The 18233-nt window shown below is 44.3% G+C and overlaps 1 protein-coding gene across 3 annotated transcripts in view; it reads right to left on the bottom strand.

Annotated features, from left to right (window-relative positions):
* Window positions 1-18233, bottom strand: part of SLC38A6 (solute carrier family 38 member 6) — a 65637-nt gene that overhangs the window by 43153 nt on the left and 4251 nt on the right. Inside the window, exons 3-5 of one of the 3 annotated variants that reach the window (XM_062181303.1) lie at window positions 16855-16942; window positions 5507-5559; window positions 1274-1313 (exon numbers count right to left, since the gene is read on the bottom strand). The exons of 1 other annotated variant lie outside the window; for it this stretch is intronic. In XM_062181303.1, coding sequence (XP_062037287.1) covers window positions 1274-1313; window positions 5507-5559; window positions 16855-16942 — 181 coding nt within the window. The remainder of the gene's footprint in view (window positions 1-1273; window positions 1314-5506; window positions 5560-16854; window positions 16943-18233) is intronic. One more of the 3 variants, XM_062181301.1, reaches the window with a different exon arrangement.

Raw genomic sequence — 18233 nt, 5'->3', positions numbered from 1 at the left:
GGTTTGGGCCAGGAGCCGGGAGCTCCATCCAGGTCTCCCAACTGTGTAGAAAGGACCTAAATACTTAGGCCATCATCTGTTGCTTTCCCATGTACATTAGCAGGGAGCTGGACTGAAAGTAGAGCACTCTGATATGGCAGCCATTTGCAGGCAGTGGCTTACCCCACTGTGCCATGATGCCAGACCTCTGTGTATTTAAATAATAGCTTTATTTATCACTTCACATACTGGAGAGAAAAATCAAGACATTTTTCAGCACTGTGGTACTTCTTTACAACATACACATTCTTGATTCCGATACATTGGATTTAAATATTTAATACATTTATTCAATATTTTATAATTAACAGTACTTTAAAAAAATTCATTTGAAAGCCAGACACACACACACACACACACAGAAAGAGAGAGAGAGAGAGAGACTATCTCACATCTCCTAGTTCATTTCCCAAATACCTGCAACAGCCAGGGTAGGGCCGGGACAAACCCAGGAGCTGAGAATTTAATTTATTGAGGCCTCCAACCTGGGTGGCAGGGACCCAGTGACCTGAGCCATCACCACTGCCTTCCAAGGGCCTGCATCAGCAGAAAGATGGAGTCATGAGACAGGGAAAGGCAGCAAACCCCAGCATTTCAACGTGGGATACGAGCTTCTGAACAGGCACTTTAACTACGAGGCCAAGTGCCCGCCACAACAGTAATTTTTATTTCTACGTAGTTCTCAATATTGGGGTCATTTCTATAGTCAGTTTTTAATAGAAACAAGATAAAAGATAAATATGCATGTGCTTTTTATTTGCCTTTGATTTATCTGTTACACCCTTTGGTCATTTTTCGTTTCTTGGTTACATGAGGATATTGTTCCCCCACACCTGAGTTTCCACAGCCCATGGAACACCTCTGCCTCTGAAGCAGTACCTGCCGAAGGGGGAGATGAGCACAAATGGGGAGGAGAAATATTCTAGAACTAGGCCGAGTTTTTCTAAACTATACCGTACCATCACCACCACAGAAAGCCAACCCCTGGGAGGCGTGCTGCAGACCTAATGACTGGAATACAGTCAAGGTTAGCTAGAACTGACTTCAGAGGCTGTCATCACACGTGCTGCCGAAAAGGAGCCAGAAACGAGCAATGAGGCAAACACAGGTATTCCGAGGGCAGCTGTGGCTGTACAGGTTCCGATCCCACATGAGAACTTAGTGCGGTAAGAAAGCCAAGGAAGGAGATGACACCCACACATCTGTGTACACGTGCAGCACCTCCCTTTCTTACCTCCTATATTCTGAATTATTATGGTGCCTGCCACCACCACCTATAAAAGAACAAATGGATTCAGAAGATAAAAGGGGAAACAATATAAAACGACCAGTACTCCACAAAAGGCCAATAACTAATAGTGAACAACAGATGCAAACTCATGAGTGAAGAGAAATTGGAAAGAATAAATTTTTCTGGCTATTTGCAACACATCAAATTAATAAATATCACATAAAAAGGCATTACTAGTTCCACAGTTACTCTAAAGAATACTTTTGAAATTTATTGGCAATCATTTCTGAATAGTGAAAAGTGTTAAAAGCTAGCAACAGGTGATTATCAAAACTTAAATTGATTCTACCAGTGGAGTCTCATTCTCCCTTTCTTACTGGTTTTACCAAGCTGCTTTTTTTTTTTTTTTTTTTTTCGACAGGCAGAGTTAGACAGAGAGAGAGAGACAGACAGAGAGAAAGGTCTTCCTTCTGTTGGTTCACCCCCCAAATGGCCACTACGGCCGTTGCGCTGCACCAATCCAAAGCCAGGAGCCAGGTGCTTCCTCCTGGTCTCCCATGCGGGTGCAGGGCCAAGCACTTGGGCCATCCTCCACCGCACTCCAAGGCCACAGCAGAGAGCTGGACTGGAAGAGGAGCAACCGGGACAGAATCCGGTGCCCCGACCGGGACTAGAACCCGGGGTGCCGGCGCCAAAGGCGGAGGATTAGCCTAGTGAGCCGTGGCGCCAGCCACCAAGCTGCTTTCATAGTTGACCAAGACAGACTGGGGTGTACTATCCTGCAAAAAAGAAATTCTGCAGGCTCCTGAGTCTATCAGTTCAGCATATACCGAGCTTTTGGGCATCCCACTTCCAGGAATTAGTCTACAGCAGGAAATTCTGCAGCCCAAACATTCTCAGATCTTGAAAACTTAAGCACAATGTTTCAAACATCATCATGTGAAGTGGGTTGGGTCTGCAACACCAGGAGATGGCAAGGACGATGGTGTCCTGGGGGCTCTTCCTCCCTCTTCGAAGTGGAGCAGCTGCTGCCCAGCCCTCGACAGCTGATGACATATGAAAACGTAGGTTAAATCTTCTGATTCTTAACAGAAAGTTAGAAATTAAATTTTTTCAAATTGTCATGACTCTTGGTTGCTAAGTAGTCAAGAATAAAAAGACTTGAGCTAAACAAAATATGCCTAAGGACTAGGTTAAGTTTGCAGTATTGTTCGCTTATGACCTTGATGAGTTTCCTGGGAAACCCCTAGGTAGAATTTTGTCCATCTCTGACCATCATTCAGGACTCAGAGGCAATGATTAAAACACTGTGCTTCTGGCCAGTGCCGCAGCTCACTAGGCTAATCCTCTGCCTGTGGCACCGGCACCCTGGGTTCTAGTCCCAGTCGGGGTTCCAGATTCTGTCCCGGCTGCTCCTCTTTCAGTCCAGATCTCTGCTATGGCCCAGCAGTGGAGGATGGCCCAAGTGGTTGGACCCCTGCACCCGCATGGGAGACCAGGAGGAGGCACCTGGCTCCTGGCTTCAGATCAGCACAGTATGCCGGCCGCAGCAGCCATTGGAGGGTGAATCAACGGCAAAGGAAGACCTTTCTCTCTGTCTCTCTCACTGTCCACTCTGCCTGTCAAAAATAAGATAAATAAATAAATAAACAAAAAACAAACAAAAAAAACCCCACTGTGCTTCCACTTGGGCCTTTTCATCTCTCAAATCTTGGTGGATCAGAACCCCTGACATGTGCGGTGCCGACTAGCTACCTCCCATCATTTGGCCTCCACGGCCTGGGCACAGATCACCCTTCAGCTCCATCTCTGCTGGGATTCCATCCTGGCACCACATGTGCCCAGCACAGACCCAGTCTGTTAGTGGGAGCCAGAAGCCTTCAGACCTGCAGAGCAACTCTAACGATATGAAAATGTGGCAAGATGTCTTTGGACATGTCATTTCCATTTTCAGGTTTTCTAGAAAGAACTTTCCATTTCAGCTTACTTAAAAATTAATTTCAAAGTATCACAGGGATTTGTGGAATAACTACTTTGAACTTGTGAACATTTTCAGTAATGACACTATCAGACATAAAACCTGGATTTAAATTAAAATACTACAAAAGCAGTCATATCTTACTGATGACTATTTTTCCATTCTTTGACTGTGTTTAAGCATTTTGTATCTAGAAAGCTGAAATGACTATCACCTATCTATCTTCAGTACCTAGCACAGTATACAGCACATATTTGCACAATAAATATCTACATGTCCAGTAAGGATATTGATTTAGAAACAATTTTTAAAATACTTCCCCAAAAGTTCAAAATATTTCAAAAAAATTTTGATTCTCAGAAAAATACTACCATATTATATTTCATAGCCATGTAAATGAGGAAATAAATTTTTTTTACTAAGACTGCAGAAGCAGAGGAAACATAACCAAAAGCCACAGCAGCTCTCAGAGCGCTGCCTGTCTGGTGTGCCTGCTGCAAATCGATAATAACCAGAGACCGTGGAGTTGTAGGAAGAAGAGACCCTCACCAATCCGTTCTCCTGTTTTCGATAGCTGCTACAGAAGGAATGCAGGAAATTCTCATTTGAAATGATGCTGAATAATAATGTGATGCCAGCGCTATTTACAGCCACGTTTGGAACATATTAAGTCACTGGGGGCACTTTCTTGTACAGTTAGAAATGTTTCTTCTTCCTTGGTTAAATGAGGTGGGGGCGGGGCTGGCATTGTGGCACAGCAGGTAAAGCAGCCGTCTGCAGCATCGGCAGACTCCAGCATCCCAGCTGCTCCACTTCTGGCCCAGCTGCCTGTCGGCCCGGGAACAGTGGCTGGAAGTCGTCCAAGTGCTTGGCCCCGCCACCCACATGGGATGAAGTTCCTGGCTCCAGGATTCCCAGCTCCGGCTGCTGTGGCCATTTGGGGAATAAACCAGTGGGTGGAAGATCTCTGTCTCTGTCTCTCTCTGTAACTCTTACAAATAAACGCATCTACGTAAATAAATAAATAAATAAATGCTAGATGTAGGAAAATGGCCACTGATTACAAACATTCTGATCTCTAGGAAAAAGAAATTGTTACCAAAGATGATTAACAAAACTCTTTATTTTCCAATAATGCATTCTGTTTTCTTCAAGTTTCAGGTTATTAAGGTTCAAGCCATGAAACTACATGGTACATGAGTTAAATATTCTCTTTTGAATTTTGAAAAAGGAAGTTAATAAGAATGTGTAAATAAAGTTTATCCTTCCCACTACATGGTTATCTTTTTCTTCTTGGACTCCCCTATTTGGAAGGTAGTTTAGTCACCAAAAATATGGTATCCTTTTTTGATTAAAAACCACATAAAATAATAAGAAATCTCTGAGGTAATGCATATATCAATTACTAAAATTTAGTCATTCCACGATGGATACATATTTCAAAACACGCTGTACATAATAAATCTGTGTATTTTTATTAATTTAACAAAAAATACATAAGCCACACATTTAGAAATAAAAAGAAAAATTCCTGCTTGGAACCAAAATAAACATGTGTTTTTGAAGTAGGGTAGTGCTTCACAAAACCCAAACCAACCAAAGAACAACACAACATTAGTAGTAACGTTGAGTGCCTCCTTACCTATGGAAGACAACGTTCTCCTCATCTCTTAATGAGTGCCCAGTAAACGCTCCCATTCTTCCCCGAAGTACAAAGGGCGGATTTGGAGCTTGGTGCCCTTGGATGTGAGACAGGCTTTGTGTAGTTACTGACAAACGGGCCCCTTCGTTGCTCTTGCCCTCAGTTTCCTCACCCATAAAAGGGGGGATAACCACATCATCTCTCAGCACCGTTCAACTCTTCCAGTTACCCTTCCTTCGCACCAACAGCCATGCTGTAACTTTAATTTTATGCGGTTTTCTTCTGTCTACGAGGATTTACTCCAAGAATACAATTAAAATTAGTAAGGGAAGAAACTTAAAAACGGGGCACCGGTTACTATCTTGAAATTCTTAAAGAGTCTGCTTCATCCTTCATCAGGATGAAAGCTACTGAAGACTGAATTAAATGTAGGAATGCATTTTCGGGAAGAGCACACCAAGGTTTCTCCTCTCTCTCCCTGCTCCCATAATTCTCTTTCTTTTTGGCTTCCTTTAATGTCGTTCTCTTTCATACACTTTTCTCTATTAACTCCGAACACAGGGGAAAAAATGGCCTCTTTGGTTTTGGACACAATGAGAAGAGAAAACAAAATTACCTTCCCCGGTAATCCAAATGCGAAGAGTCCAAGATCTTCATAAGATGTGACCGCTGTTGAAAGAAACGATAATTCTCACTTTCACACAAAGCTGTTCGTGTGCCGGTCTTAAAGGGAAGGAGGCTACTGCGCTACTACATATTAAACAGTGTAATTGTTACGATGCAGGCCGATCAGCTGTGAGAAGAGAAAATTCTCCCCAGGATCCTTGAATAAAGGCTGTGACAAGGAAGACAGAACTCAGCTGGCTAGTTTCTGTAAACGGTTTTAATGGTTTTCCTCATATAATCTTTAAATTTCATGGCAACAAATAATCTACAAGGGCCATGATTTCCAGATACGCCTTTTTACTCAGTAGTGAGAGCGCTCACTTTTTAAACATTACCAAGTACTCCTTTATCTGTCTCCTGTTCTCAAAGATTTTGTCTTGCAAACTGTGCATATTAATAATTATTTTCCATTTTAACTAAGCAAAACTTTCTGATCAGTATGAAGTAACCCATGTCAGCATACAGAATTTATGTCATCTTGGTCACCAACTAACAGCCATTTATCTATCCATTTGACATTTCCCTCTCTCTAATTTTAAATTAATCTGTGCAGGCTGATGGTAGGTAAATACGTGAATTCCCTCAAGTATTCTTAAGTACTGAAAATAGCTCAGACACTTCCAATATTCATTAAGCAAACTCTTAGTAGCTTACATCCATCTAACTTCTACGCTATATATAAACTCCTAAGTGGAAGCGACCACTCTGGCGGGGGAAACTTTGGAAGATTTATAGTGTGTGTTTTTTTTTTTGTTTTTGTTTTTGACAGGCAGAGTGCATATAGAGAGAGAGACAGAGAAAGGTCTTCCTTTTTGCCGTTGGTTCACCCTCCAATGGCCGCTGTGGCTGGCGCATCGCGCTGATCCGAAGCCAGGAGCCAGGTGCTTCTCCTAGTCTCCCATGCGGTTGCAGGGCCCAAGCAGTTGGGCCATCCTCCACTGCCTTCCCGGGCCATAGCAGAGAGCTGGCCTGGAAGAGGGGCAACCGGGATAAAACCCGGCGCCCCAACCGGGACTAGAACCCGGTGTGCCGGTGCCACAAGGCGGAGGATTAGCCTGTTGAGCCACAGCGCCGGCCTATAGTCTGTTAGAAAGAACTCTCCTAGGGAAGCAGAGCTTAGTAATTTCCAAGGCTGTCTAACAACCACCAGGCTGAACTAATTCAAAGGGAACAATTATTTGATAAGACCTTCCTTCTCACTTTGCAGCACTTGCTTAGCCACTGCCAAAATGTTAGGTTTTCATTGGCGGTAGCTTCTGCAAACTGGTGATGTAAATTCATGAGGTATGAAAGTTAATCACACTTTCAGAGACGGTCCAGGTACCTACGATGATGATAATGTGTTCCAATGGAAACAATAGTCTTATTCTTTAATTAGTACAGCATGTATTTTTTGAAAAAAAAAAATTTATTTTAAAGGCAGAGCTACACAGAGAGAGGGACAGGGGTCTTCCATCTGCTGGTTCACCCCCAAAATGGCCACAATAACCGGACTGGGCCAGGCCGAAGCCAGGAGCCAGGAGCTTCATCCAGGTCTCCCACGTGGGTGCAGGATCGGAAGTGGAGTCTCCGGGACTTGAACCTATATCCTTACGGAATGCTGGCATTGCAGGTGGTGGCTTTACTCACTATGCCACAATGCCAGCCCCAGAACTTTAATTTTTTTAAGACTTAAAAAAATTTATTTGAAAGGCAGAGTTACATAGGAGGAGGAGACTATGAGTATAAAACTTTAATAATGAAAGGCTTCAATAATAACTCTATAGAGGTAGATTTAGATATATTTTAGAATACGAAATTCAAAAGTAGAATTGTAAAACTAAGCACTGGAATTTTTTCCTATGTAAAATGCCAAAACTTCATTTTTTCTAATTTCCTAAAGTAAATAACATCATGAAAATTAATAATTACCTTCATTAGTAAACCTTTGTGAGTTTGATAGTCTTAAATTTAATCAAAAATGCTAAACATGGGCACAATTCCTTATATTTAACATTCTAAATATTGGTATATGTATTAAATTAGCAAATTGACTAAATATTAGCTTCTATTTGACACTGAGGACATAATTTTGTTTTGCATTACATTATGTGAACAAAGCCTCCAGAAGATTGCTACTTTGACATTGAGATTTGAAATTTAAGAAATATCACTGGTTGGGGCCGGCGCTGTGGCATAGCGGGTAGAGCCGCCAGCAGTGCCAGCATCCCATATCAGCGCCAGTTCAAAACCGGGCTGCTCTACTTCCGATCCAGCTCCCAGATAATGTGCCTGGGAAAGCAGTAGAAGATGGCCCAAGTCCTTGGGCCCCTGCACTCAAGTGGGAGACCGGGAAGAAGCTCCTAACTCCTGGCTTCGGATTGGCGCAGCTCCAGCCGTTGCAGCCATCTGGGGAGTGAACCAGCAGATAGAAGACCTCCCTCTCTCCCTCTCCCTTTCCCTCTCTCCCTCTCCCTTTCCCTCTCTCCCCCTCTCCCTCCATAACTCTTTCAAATAAATAAATAAATAAATAAATAAATAAAATATCGGGGCCGGCACCATGGCGCAGTAGGTTAATCCTCCACATGCACACTAGTTCTAGTCCTGGCTGCTCCACTTCCAATCCAGCTCTCTGCTGTGGCCTGGGAAAGCAGTGGAAGATGGCCCAAGTCCTTGGGCCCCTACACCTATGTGGGAGACCGGGAAGAAGCTCCTGGCTCCTGGCTTCAGGTTGGCACAGTTCCAGCCACTGCAGCCATTTAGGGAGTGAACCAATGGAAGAAAGACCTCTCTCTCTGTCTCTCCCTCTGTCTATAACTCTACCTCTCAAATAAAATAAATAAATTTAAAAAAAAAATCACCACTCATTTTTAGCATCCCTTCTAAGAATTTAAAGCCAGGAGGTTTTCCAGTGTTACCTGTGGGAATGAATCAAAAATACCTGCTTTTCAAATGACCTATTTTGCATCAGTTTCTCAGTTAGTGACAAAGTTGTCAAGTGAGTATTCCTCAAGATGCTGGCACTGTGGCTCAGTGGGTTAAGCTGCTACCAGTAAAACTGGCATCCTATACGGATACCAGTTTGAGTCATGGCTGTTCTACTTCTGATCCAGCTACCTGCTAATGTGCCTTGGAAAGCAGTGGAAGATGGCCCAAGTTCTTGTGCCCCTGCACTCTTGTGGGAGACCCTGATGTAGTTCCAGGCTCCTGGCTTCAGCCTAGCCCAGACCCAGTCATCGAGTGTGTTTAGGGAGTGAACCAGAGGATGGAAGAGCTCTCTCTTTCTCTGTAACTCTGCCTTTCAAATAAATCAACCTTAAAAAAAAAAAATACTCATCAAAAAGTTTCTTTTAATTCTAAAAATCAGGAAATGAGCATAGATTATATTTAGCAAACATGAAAAGCAGATACTTTACTATGAGCAAAACTCATAATACTGAAAGATTCCAAAACCAATTGGTATTGAAATAAAAGAAACATTTATTCTAACTTTAAAAATTAAAACACAACCTTTAGTACTCCAGAAAATACAATCAAACTAACAGCTTAATGAAGACAGTTTTCATTACAACTCTGACAAGAGGGGCAGCCATTTTCAGCCATCTCCAACTTGCTCTCCGAGTCCATTATTTTTTAGCTTCATAAAAATATTGTAAAATACAGCAGACTCCCAAATCAAAAGTGGAAAAAAAAGCTCTGGACTTTCAAGTGGAGACTGAAGACAGTGCCTAAGTCCTAATTCCAGCTTTCCAGTCGGCGTGCCGGCTAGTCATCCAGTTCTGTCACTGTCATCAGACTTTTATGTTGCAAAAATTAGAAGCACTTCTCCATCCGGAGACATCATGAATATGAATAATGGCTTCTGGCTTAGCATTGAGGCTTTACTAAAACAAAATGTGCACACAGGTCAGCCAAGTGCTTCATTTCCACATACTCACTTTTTTATGGTTTTCTGAAGCATCTCACCATATTAACCAAAACAACACTAGCAAAATACTTTTAAAGTTCTTTTCTGTCATTTGGGCAGTTTCTTAAAATGCTGGTAACAGTGTAAACTGGTACTGACTACAGGAATGCAATTCGGACAATGAACCTTTTAAAATATTCAAAACATTTGACCCCAGGGAGCTTCCATCTTCAGAGAGGAGACTGAAATCAGAGAAATCATTACACGCAGATACTCATCTTTTTCACACTGGTAAAGCAAAACCAACTTGAATGCCTAACAGTGGGAAAGTGGTTAAGTAAATTATGGTAGGTCTATCTGATAGAATAATCACTGCCACTAAAATTCTATGTTTATAATAACATGAAAAATGCCAATATTATTTTAGATGACAAAACAGGGTCTGAATATCATCTATAAAGCAAAACACAAAAAGAATGGAATGAATTATACATTAATGGTAACAATGATTGTTTAGTCTTTGTTTTCTTCTTTTCCTTTTGCAGGGATCTGAACACAATGACTATAATGAAGGTGGTGAAACTATATATTTTTAAAAAATTTTTTTATTTATTTGACAGAATTAGTGAGAGAGACAGAGAGAAAGGTCTTCCTTTCTGTTGGTTCACCCCCCAAATGGCTGCTACAGCCGGCATGCTGCACCAATCTGAAGCCAGGGGCCAGGTGCTTCCTCCTGGTCACCCATGAAGGTGCAGCTGCCCAAGCACTTGGGGCCATCTTCACTGCACTCCTGGGCCACAGCAGAGAGCCGGACTGGAAGAGGAGCAGCCGGGACTAGAACCCGGCGCCCATATGGGATGCTGGCGCTGCAGGCAGAGGATTAACCAAGTGAGCCATGGCACCGGCCCCTGAAACTATATTTTTAAAAATCGTATTACTGGAGGCAGGTGTTTCGCCTGGTGGTGAAGGTGCTCATATCAAAATACCTGGATTTGACTCCTGGCTCCAGATTTCAATTCCAGGACCCTGGTGGGTAGCAGGTGATGGCTCAAATAGTTGAGGCCCTGACTCTCCTGTGGGCGACCTCTACTGCGCTCCTAACTCTCAGCTTCTGGCCTGGCCCAGTGCTGTAGGCAGCCGTGGGGCGAACCAGCAGGAGAGTGCTCTCTGCCTGTCTGCCTGCCCCTGATCCCTGCCTCCCAAAGCGGAAAACAAAACAAAAAACATATTAAAAAATCCATAGTACCTGAACAGTTCCATTTCCTCCTCCAAATGTCTGATAGGTTTTATTTAGGCTGCAATTTTAATTTTCTCTCATGTTTAGTAAAGGAAGTATTGATTGGTCTACTAATAGGGAACTTTTTTGGCTCTTTCACATGGTCAACATTTTATGAAAAATGTTTTGAGAGAGAGACAAGTAATATGGTGATGACCAGTCATATTCCTACAGAACAGGAATAACATTAATTATGAAAGTTATAAAATTAATTCGGTCTTTTACAGGAATTCATACAATCAGTACTTGGCACAACCCTCCCCAAATAAATAACTAAAAGCAATAATTAGCAATCTATTTTAGGAAACCATTTTTTTGATAGTAGAGGAATCAATGCTATGTTTTGAGGGGGCAGAAAGGCTATAAATCTTAATCAACTAAATTGAGGGGAAACTTCTTTAATGTACCATCCAGGCACACTTTAGTGCAATTTTGGATACACTAAGAGTTTGGCCTCCACAGGAACCGTTTGGAAAGCTGCTTCCCATGAAATAGTGGAACATTTCCAGCAAGTTACTCCATGTTCTGTCAGCTTTGCATTTTTTCAATGAAATGGGACAATTAATAAACTCTGGTTACAGTACAAAGCCCAAGTTTCAGCAGCAGCAATATTATCTTTGGATCCAGATTGAGGGACATGAGTTATTCAAATACAGTTCAACTCTCAGAAAGTTGGCCATCGGAATGTACCCTTATTTTGAAATTCTTCTCTCTCTTGTGTTTCCTATCATTTTCCTAAAGCGTCCTTCCTAAGTCATTCAGTCTTGGAGTATTCCCCATGCAGGTTTATCAGCCCTTCTGCCCTTTCTTTTTTTTTTTTTTTTTTTTTTTTTTTTGACAGGCAGAGTGGACAGTGAGAGAGAGACAGAGAGAAAGGTCTTCCTTTGCCGTTGGTTCACCCTCCAATGGCCGCCGCGCGCTGCGGCCGGCGCACTGCGCTGTTCCGATGGCAGGAGCCAGGTGCTTCTCCTGGTCTCCCATGGGGTACAGGGCCCAAGGACTTGGGCCATCCTCCACTGCACTCCCTGGCCACAGCAGAGAGCTGGCCTGGAAGAGGGGCAACCGGGACAGGATCGGTGCCCCAACCGGGACTAGAACCCGGTGTGCCGGCGCCGCAAGGCGGAGGATTAGCCTAGTGAGCCGCGGCGCCGGCCCCTTCTGCCCTTTCTTACCACGTATTCCAGCGTCAATGTACTACGTGAATGCGACATGACTTGAGACCACTTGATCAATAAAACAGAATGCTAGAATACTGCGAGCATTCTTTCCAGTGGGAACTGAGGCTGGAATAACGACAGGGCTCCGGGATCCCAATGTAGTAGCTCTGAAGTGAACACTACTTACATAGTCATATCCTACAAATGTTATCCATTAGTTTTCATCTTTTAGACTTAACCACAGACATGAATATGAACAACTCAAATGTGATTACAAAACAATATTGTCGACTTCTGCAATGTAAGGGCACAGTAGACAGACTATGGGAAACAGGGAAAGGACAGGTCAAAGAAATGATGGCTGCACCAATATCACACAGGAAGGCAGAGTCAAAGGACAGTGTCTAAAACTGATGGAAGAAAAGTTTCAATGTACTATTTAGAGTTACAAAATAATCAATGAAACAGCTACTGAATACACCAAACTGATGAAAATCAGAAAGGGAAGGTGAGGGATTACCGTACCCAAGCTAAATCCTCACCTTTCGCAATGAAGTGTCAACAAGTCATTGCTTAATAACAACAGAAGACTATTATTTAGACTTAAAAAGGCATCCTTCAAAAGAACTGAAAGCTAACTATGAGAAACAGGACAGAAAGTAGGGAAGAAAGGGTAGGGAACTGCTCCAAGCCCTGTATAAGCACACACACGTGTGTGTCTGCAGCCACAGTACTTTTTATAAAGATAAGGGGGGAGGTGCTATCATCTGGATGTTAGCTTTGGTATTAAAGGTTTGACCTAAGGGTAGTGCTCTTAGGAAAGGGTAGAGAATGATCCAATTACAGTATTTAGGAAGTGGGCCTGGGGGAGATCCTGGGGTCATTGAGGGCATGACCTTGCAGGGCAGTTTTTGCAAAAGCTGGTTATAGAAGCCCATTCCTGGCCCGCCCTGTGATCCCTCCTCAGCACATGTTCCTCCACCTACTGCCCTCACCGGTCACCAGACCAAAAGGGCCACTCAGCCCTGGACTATGCACCTCCAAACCGTGAGCCAAAGTAAACCTTTTTCCTCCACAAGTCGCTCTTCTCTGGCTTTTGGCAAAGTGAGACAAAGCTAATGCTAATTTAAAAGTATGTTCAATCCAGCAGAGACTCACACACATCGTTCCCTGAAGCTCAACGACAAAAACAAAATGAGCTTCTGCCGAATAAAGACGTGCTTGCTCAAAGGCAGGTGGGGCTTATGAAGGAATCACTACTGAGCACAGCACACACCGTCTAGCCCAGGGCTTCTCAAGCTTGCCATACTTTCTGTCCTAGGTAATTCTTTGTTGTTGGAGGCTATCCTGTGTATTGTGGGGTGTTTAGTATGAACCCTGGCCTTTACCCACCGGACGCCAACTGCCCTCCCGCTCATCCCTGGATGTGACAAGGAGAAACGCTTCCAGACATTGTCAAATGTTCTGGATGAGAACACTCAAGCCCAGCTGAACACCACTCTTCATAAAAAGGAGGGGATAAGAACACCAATCCACTGAAGCTGGAACTACATACTAAACCTGCGCATGAACCATGAGTCTCCTGAACGATGCTCATAACCAACAGATGAAGATGGTTGTTACCACTGCAAATGATAAGTAAATATTGACAGGGAGCTCTGAGATGGGAAACATGAGGGCATCTAGCAGGGCTGCCTACAATTCACCATGACCTTAAAGCAGCTCACATCCTCATAGGATTCCTAGACCACTAATGCTGGGCTAGATAAATAAATGAATAATAGAACTGAGATAATAATAATAAATAATAAATGAGAAATAGTAGTGTTCATGTCCAACATGTCACGTACATACAGAACAGTCTATTTACAAGCTACATAAGGAATTTTCAAAGGCTTACTATGGTTGTCACGACTGGGCTGTGGGGAAGGAGGGTGGAGGCAAGGAAATGAAAACGCAAGCTCCCTAGGACCATCAGTGGCGGCAGGAAGGGGAGCGGTAGCAGCAGGGGAGAAGTAATTAGACAGCGGCTCTTGGAAGGAGGGAAACACGATGCTACGAACTGGGCTTGGAGAATCATGGGAAAAAAACAGGAGGCTAACAAAAACAAGGCCATTGGTCTAAGCAGCTCGAAGGAAAACTTGGATGGGAAGAGTGGGCAAGTGTAGGCAGCGGTAAAGATGGTGAGTTGGACAAATTTGAAAAAGATATTCGACACCCGAGTCGAGTCGTCACGGAGGCAGCTGACTGGGAAGCTGAAGCTCAGGGCACACTTCCAGACTGGGGAATAAACGTCCGCGTCATCACGAGTCCAAGAGGAGTGTAAAGGAAAGGCAACCAGCGGCGGCATCCGGGCTCTCTGGTTGGAGGATGGGGAGAGGAAGAGGATTCAGAGGACGCACGGAGGAATACTGGGGACACACAGGGAAATCTGGAGACAGTGAGTTTCCCAGAGGCGGGAGTTAGCAGCTGGGTCACGTGCTGCCGACTGATGAAGTAAATGAGGACTGGGGATTCCCCAGCGGGGTCAGTGCGGAGGCAGAGCCGTGCCAACGCTGCAGAGACGATGGGTTCAACAACTGAGGGGAGGACCGGAGACCCCTGGTACAGACGCGCTCCTGAGGAGGGCATGACGCATACCGAAGGCGTGCAGGATCAGAGATGCTGCTCTTCAGGCTGAAGAGATTATAGAGGCTGTTTTATGGCCCAAGGAAGGAACAGGAGAAAGGTACAAAGACAGTAACAGGGGGGCGGCAGTGGCTGGTAAGAGTTAGGTGAGAGCAGCCAGGATCACCGCACACGTGGAGGGGCGGGCCTTAGATGGACGTACAAAGCTCATCCCTCGTGACAGAGGAAACCAGCGCCGGAAGTCTGGTGGACAGAGCTGATGAAGTTTTTTTATGATTACTTTATTTTCTCAGTGAAACAAAAATATTAGAGTACCAGTTAAGAGTGAATCAAGGAGAAGATGTTAAAGGTTTTAGAGAAGGAGGATACGGAAGAATTACGTCCTCGACAGCAGACTAAGCTAGTGGACAAACTCAAGAAGTGGAACAGGACTGTGTGACAGCAGCGCAGGTCCACTCAACACAGAATGACCGGAGAAAGCTTCAGAAGCTCATGGAGAGGGGAATTAAAAGGTTTTTTTTTTTTTTTTTTTTAAGATTTATTTATGTGGAAAGCAGCTATAGAGAGAAAGGTGGTGGGGGGAGAGAGAGAGAGAGGCAAAGAGATCTTCCATCTGTTGGTTCGCTTCCCAAGTGGCTGCAATGGCTAAAGTTGCACCAGGCTGAAGCCAGGAGCCTGGAACTCCATCCAGCTCTCCCACCATCTTCAGCTGCTTTTCCCAGGTGCATTAGCAGGGAGCTGGATGGGAAGTACGGCAGCCAGGACTTGAACCAGCGCCCATATGGGATGCCAGCACTGCAGCTGGCTTAACCCACTGCTCCATAATTCAGGCCTCAAGAGGTGTTTATTTGGCAATCTATGCATAGTTTTTTCACAATACACATTCTCCATAACATCAGCTTGCTTGGTTGTGTATTTTTCTTCATGAACATTCAAATGCATGGATGTATGTGTGAAGCAGGTGTAGAATTACATTTCATTATGGTTGGAATTTTGCCAGGGTAATGTGATAAGGCAAGGAATAATAATCCACTATGAAACCTCAACCAGATACCAAGGTAAATAAGGACAAGTGTGTGGGATGTAGTGCAAAGGTAGAAGGATGAGCAAACAGGCCAGATGGGAGCAAAGAGCCGACAGAGTTGGAGCACCTGTGAGAGGGAGACAGGAGATGAGGGCTGGAGGTGGGACACCTGCAAAGGAGATTTGGAGGGAAACACAATTTTGGTAATGACAAGATCAATGGTATGGCCATGGAAATAAGTAGCCAAGGTGGGTGGAGAATGTGATCATTAGAAAAGTTTAGGACGGAAAGTATTAGAAGGATTCGCTACGTGGGTATTGAAATCATGCGGCATTATGACAGAGGAAATAATACTAAAGAGCCTAAAAGGAGAGGCCAGCACAGGCGCTAACATTTTTATGAAGTGACAGGAGCCGGCCTAGGAGTCCCTCGATGGTGACAACAGCACAGCAGGGAGGACCCGGTTGAGAACAAAGCTGGGGGTGGAGGCTGGGAAGCGGCAGATGGCTGCCAGGCGGAGATGAGGTGCAAACAGGGCACCTGTGGCGCCTGCAGGTGAGGATGAGAGCCACGCAGGAGAAAGGGGCCACCTAGGGGACCACAGGGAAGCAGCAGCCTCAAAGGAAGCACAGGTGTCTTAGAACAAGGAAGCCGATGATGCGTTTCAAATGCTGAGCACGTGGGCCTTCTGCTGACGTCTGTGAGTTCCACAGAACGCAGCTGGAGGGTCTGGGGAGTGGGAGGAAAGTAGAGGGAGTCAGAGACAGATGGCAGCCCTAGGGGATGAGAGGGGAAGCGAAGGACAACCCGAGACTCTTCTGACATCGAGGGCAGTCTGGTCATGTCATCCACTGAGGTGTCTCAAGGTCGTAGCGGTGACGATGCAGTGAGCAGTAGGGGCCAGGGACTGAGGCGGAGGGGCTCAGCCGGAAGCACACAGAGCAGGGGAGCTGTGGGTGTAGCCTCGGAGCACAGCAAAGGGACCACTGCTTCTGCAATGGCAGACATACGGCACCTTACAGCCGAGGCCCAAGTCAACGCTCCGAGCAGCAACGGGCACTTACCAAGGACTCGACATTGCACATACGCTGTCATATTTCATTCTCATCACAACGCCTAGAGGAAAGTATTACCACTGCTATTTTATAAGGCCGCAGAAAATAAGGTACCTTATATGAGGGTACTTCAAAAACTCGGGGAAAATGAAAATGAAAAGATGTTTACTTTGAGGCAAAACACAATTTGAAATGCCAACAACGGTGGACAATTAGCGACATGCTATTTCTATTCTTATTATAAACGAATGTAGTGGAAAACAAAAGCCTACCTCTACAGAGAAATTTACAGTGACTGAAGACAGGTGCATCAGAAGATACGAAGAACCACGCAGAAGTTAGTTCATGGACCCAAGAAGGCTACAAAATCAAAGAAGAAAGAGAAAGAGAAACAGATATTTTCATTTTATATGCCTCAGAGTTATAGAACAGAACAGTGTCAGAATTTTAAAGTTAAACACAGAGAAACTGAGAGGAAAAAATATTATTTAGGAAATAACTATAAATTGAGCAATTAAATGAAATTAATAAAACATTTTACTTAATGAAGACATAATTTGCACATAGTTGATTACAGTGTTAGACTTTTAATAGAATTCACTAAAAGAATCTAGTAAGATGCTAAACTCTCATTATTGGGTAAAAGTGATTTGTCCACACAAGCAGAAAAATCTCAAAATACATGACTAAAATTCTGGTCAAGTTTCAAAGGGATTTAAAACTATGCAGATATTTACCTTCAGCTATTATTCCTGAGTTCAGGATACTGTTTTGAACACATGTTACTTTGAGATTAAGATCTGCATAGTTTCCTAGTATTTTTCTCTGCACATTCGCCTAGCTCCTAGAGAGCAGAGGCATGCCCTGGTGGGCTGGATGGCCAAACACAGTGATGCAACTGCAGCCATGAACTACAGGTCCTAGGCTAGTTTTGCATAAGAACACCTGGAGGGGTCTGGCGTTTGGCCCGGGGGGTGGGGTGGGGTGGGGTAGGGTGTTGAATGCTGGTGAAGACACCTGCCTCCCACACTGGAGTGCCTGAACTCAATGCCACCTCTGACCCCTTCTCCAGCTTCCCAGCATAACAACCCTAGGAGGCAGCTGTGATGGCTCAAGTACTTTGGTTCCTGCCACCCACACGGGAGACCTGGACTGAATTCCTGGCTTTGGCCTGCATCAAATCTTGAGGTTGGAGCCATCTAAGGAGTGAACCAGCAGACAGGAGTGCTCGCTCTCACCTCTCTCTCTATGTATATATTATATATATCTGTCTCTCAAATAAATTTAAAAAGAGAGAATACTTGGAGGAATTGTTAAAGTATTTTTAGAATCCTTATTTGAAAGGCAGAGAAAGGGAGAGGCAAAGAAAGTGATTTTCCCTCTGCTGGCTCACTCCCCAAACGGCTGCAACAGCCAGGGCTGGGCCAGGCCAAAGTCAGGAGCCAGGAGCTTCATCCGGGTCTCCCACATGGGTCAAGGACCCAAGCACCTGGGCCATCGTCCACTGCTTTCCCAGGCACATTTGCTGGGAGCTGGACAGGAAGTGTTAGCAGCCGGGACTCAAACCGGTGCCCATATGGGATGCTGACAAAGCAGGCAGGGACCTAATGACTGTGCTGGCCCCTAAAAAAACATTCTTGAATCCCAGATC

Source organism: Lepus europaeus, chromosome 22 (genome assembly GCF_033115175.1).
Source record: "Lepus europaeus isolate LE1 chromosome 22, mLepTim1.pri, whole genome shotgun sequence".
In the NCBI taxonomy this organism is placed as follows: domain Eukaryota; kingdom Metazoa; phylum Chordata; class Mammalia; order Lagomorpha; family Leporidae; genus Lepus; species Lepus europaeus.
Note: the sequence above shows the minus strand (reverse complement) of the source record. Positions and strands in the feature narration are given on the sequence as shown.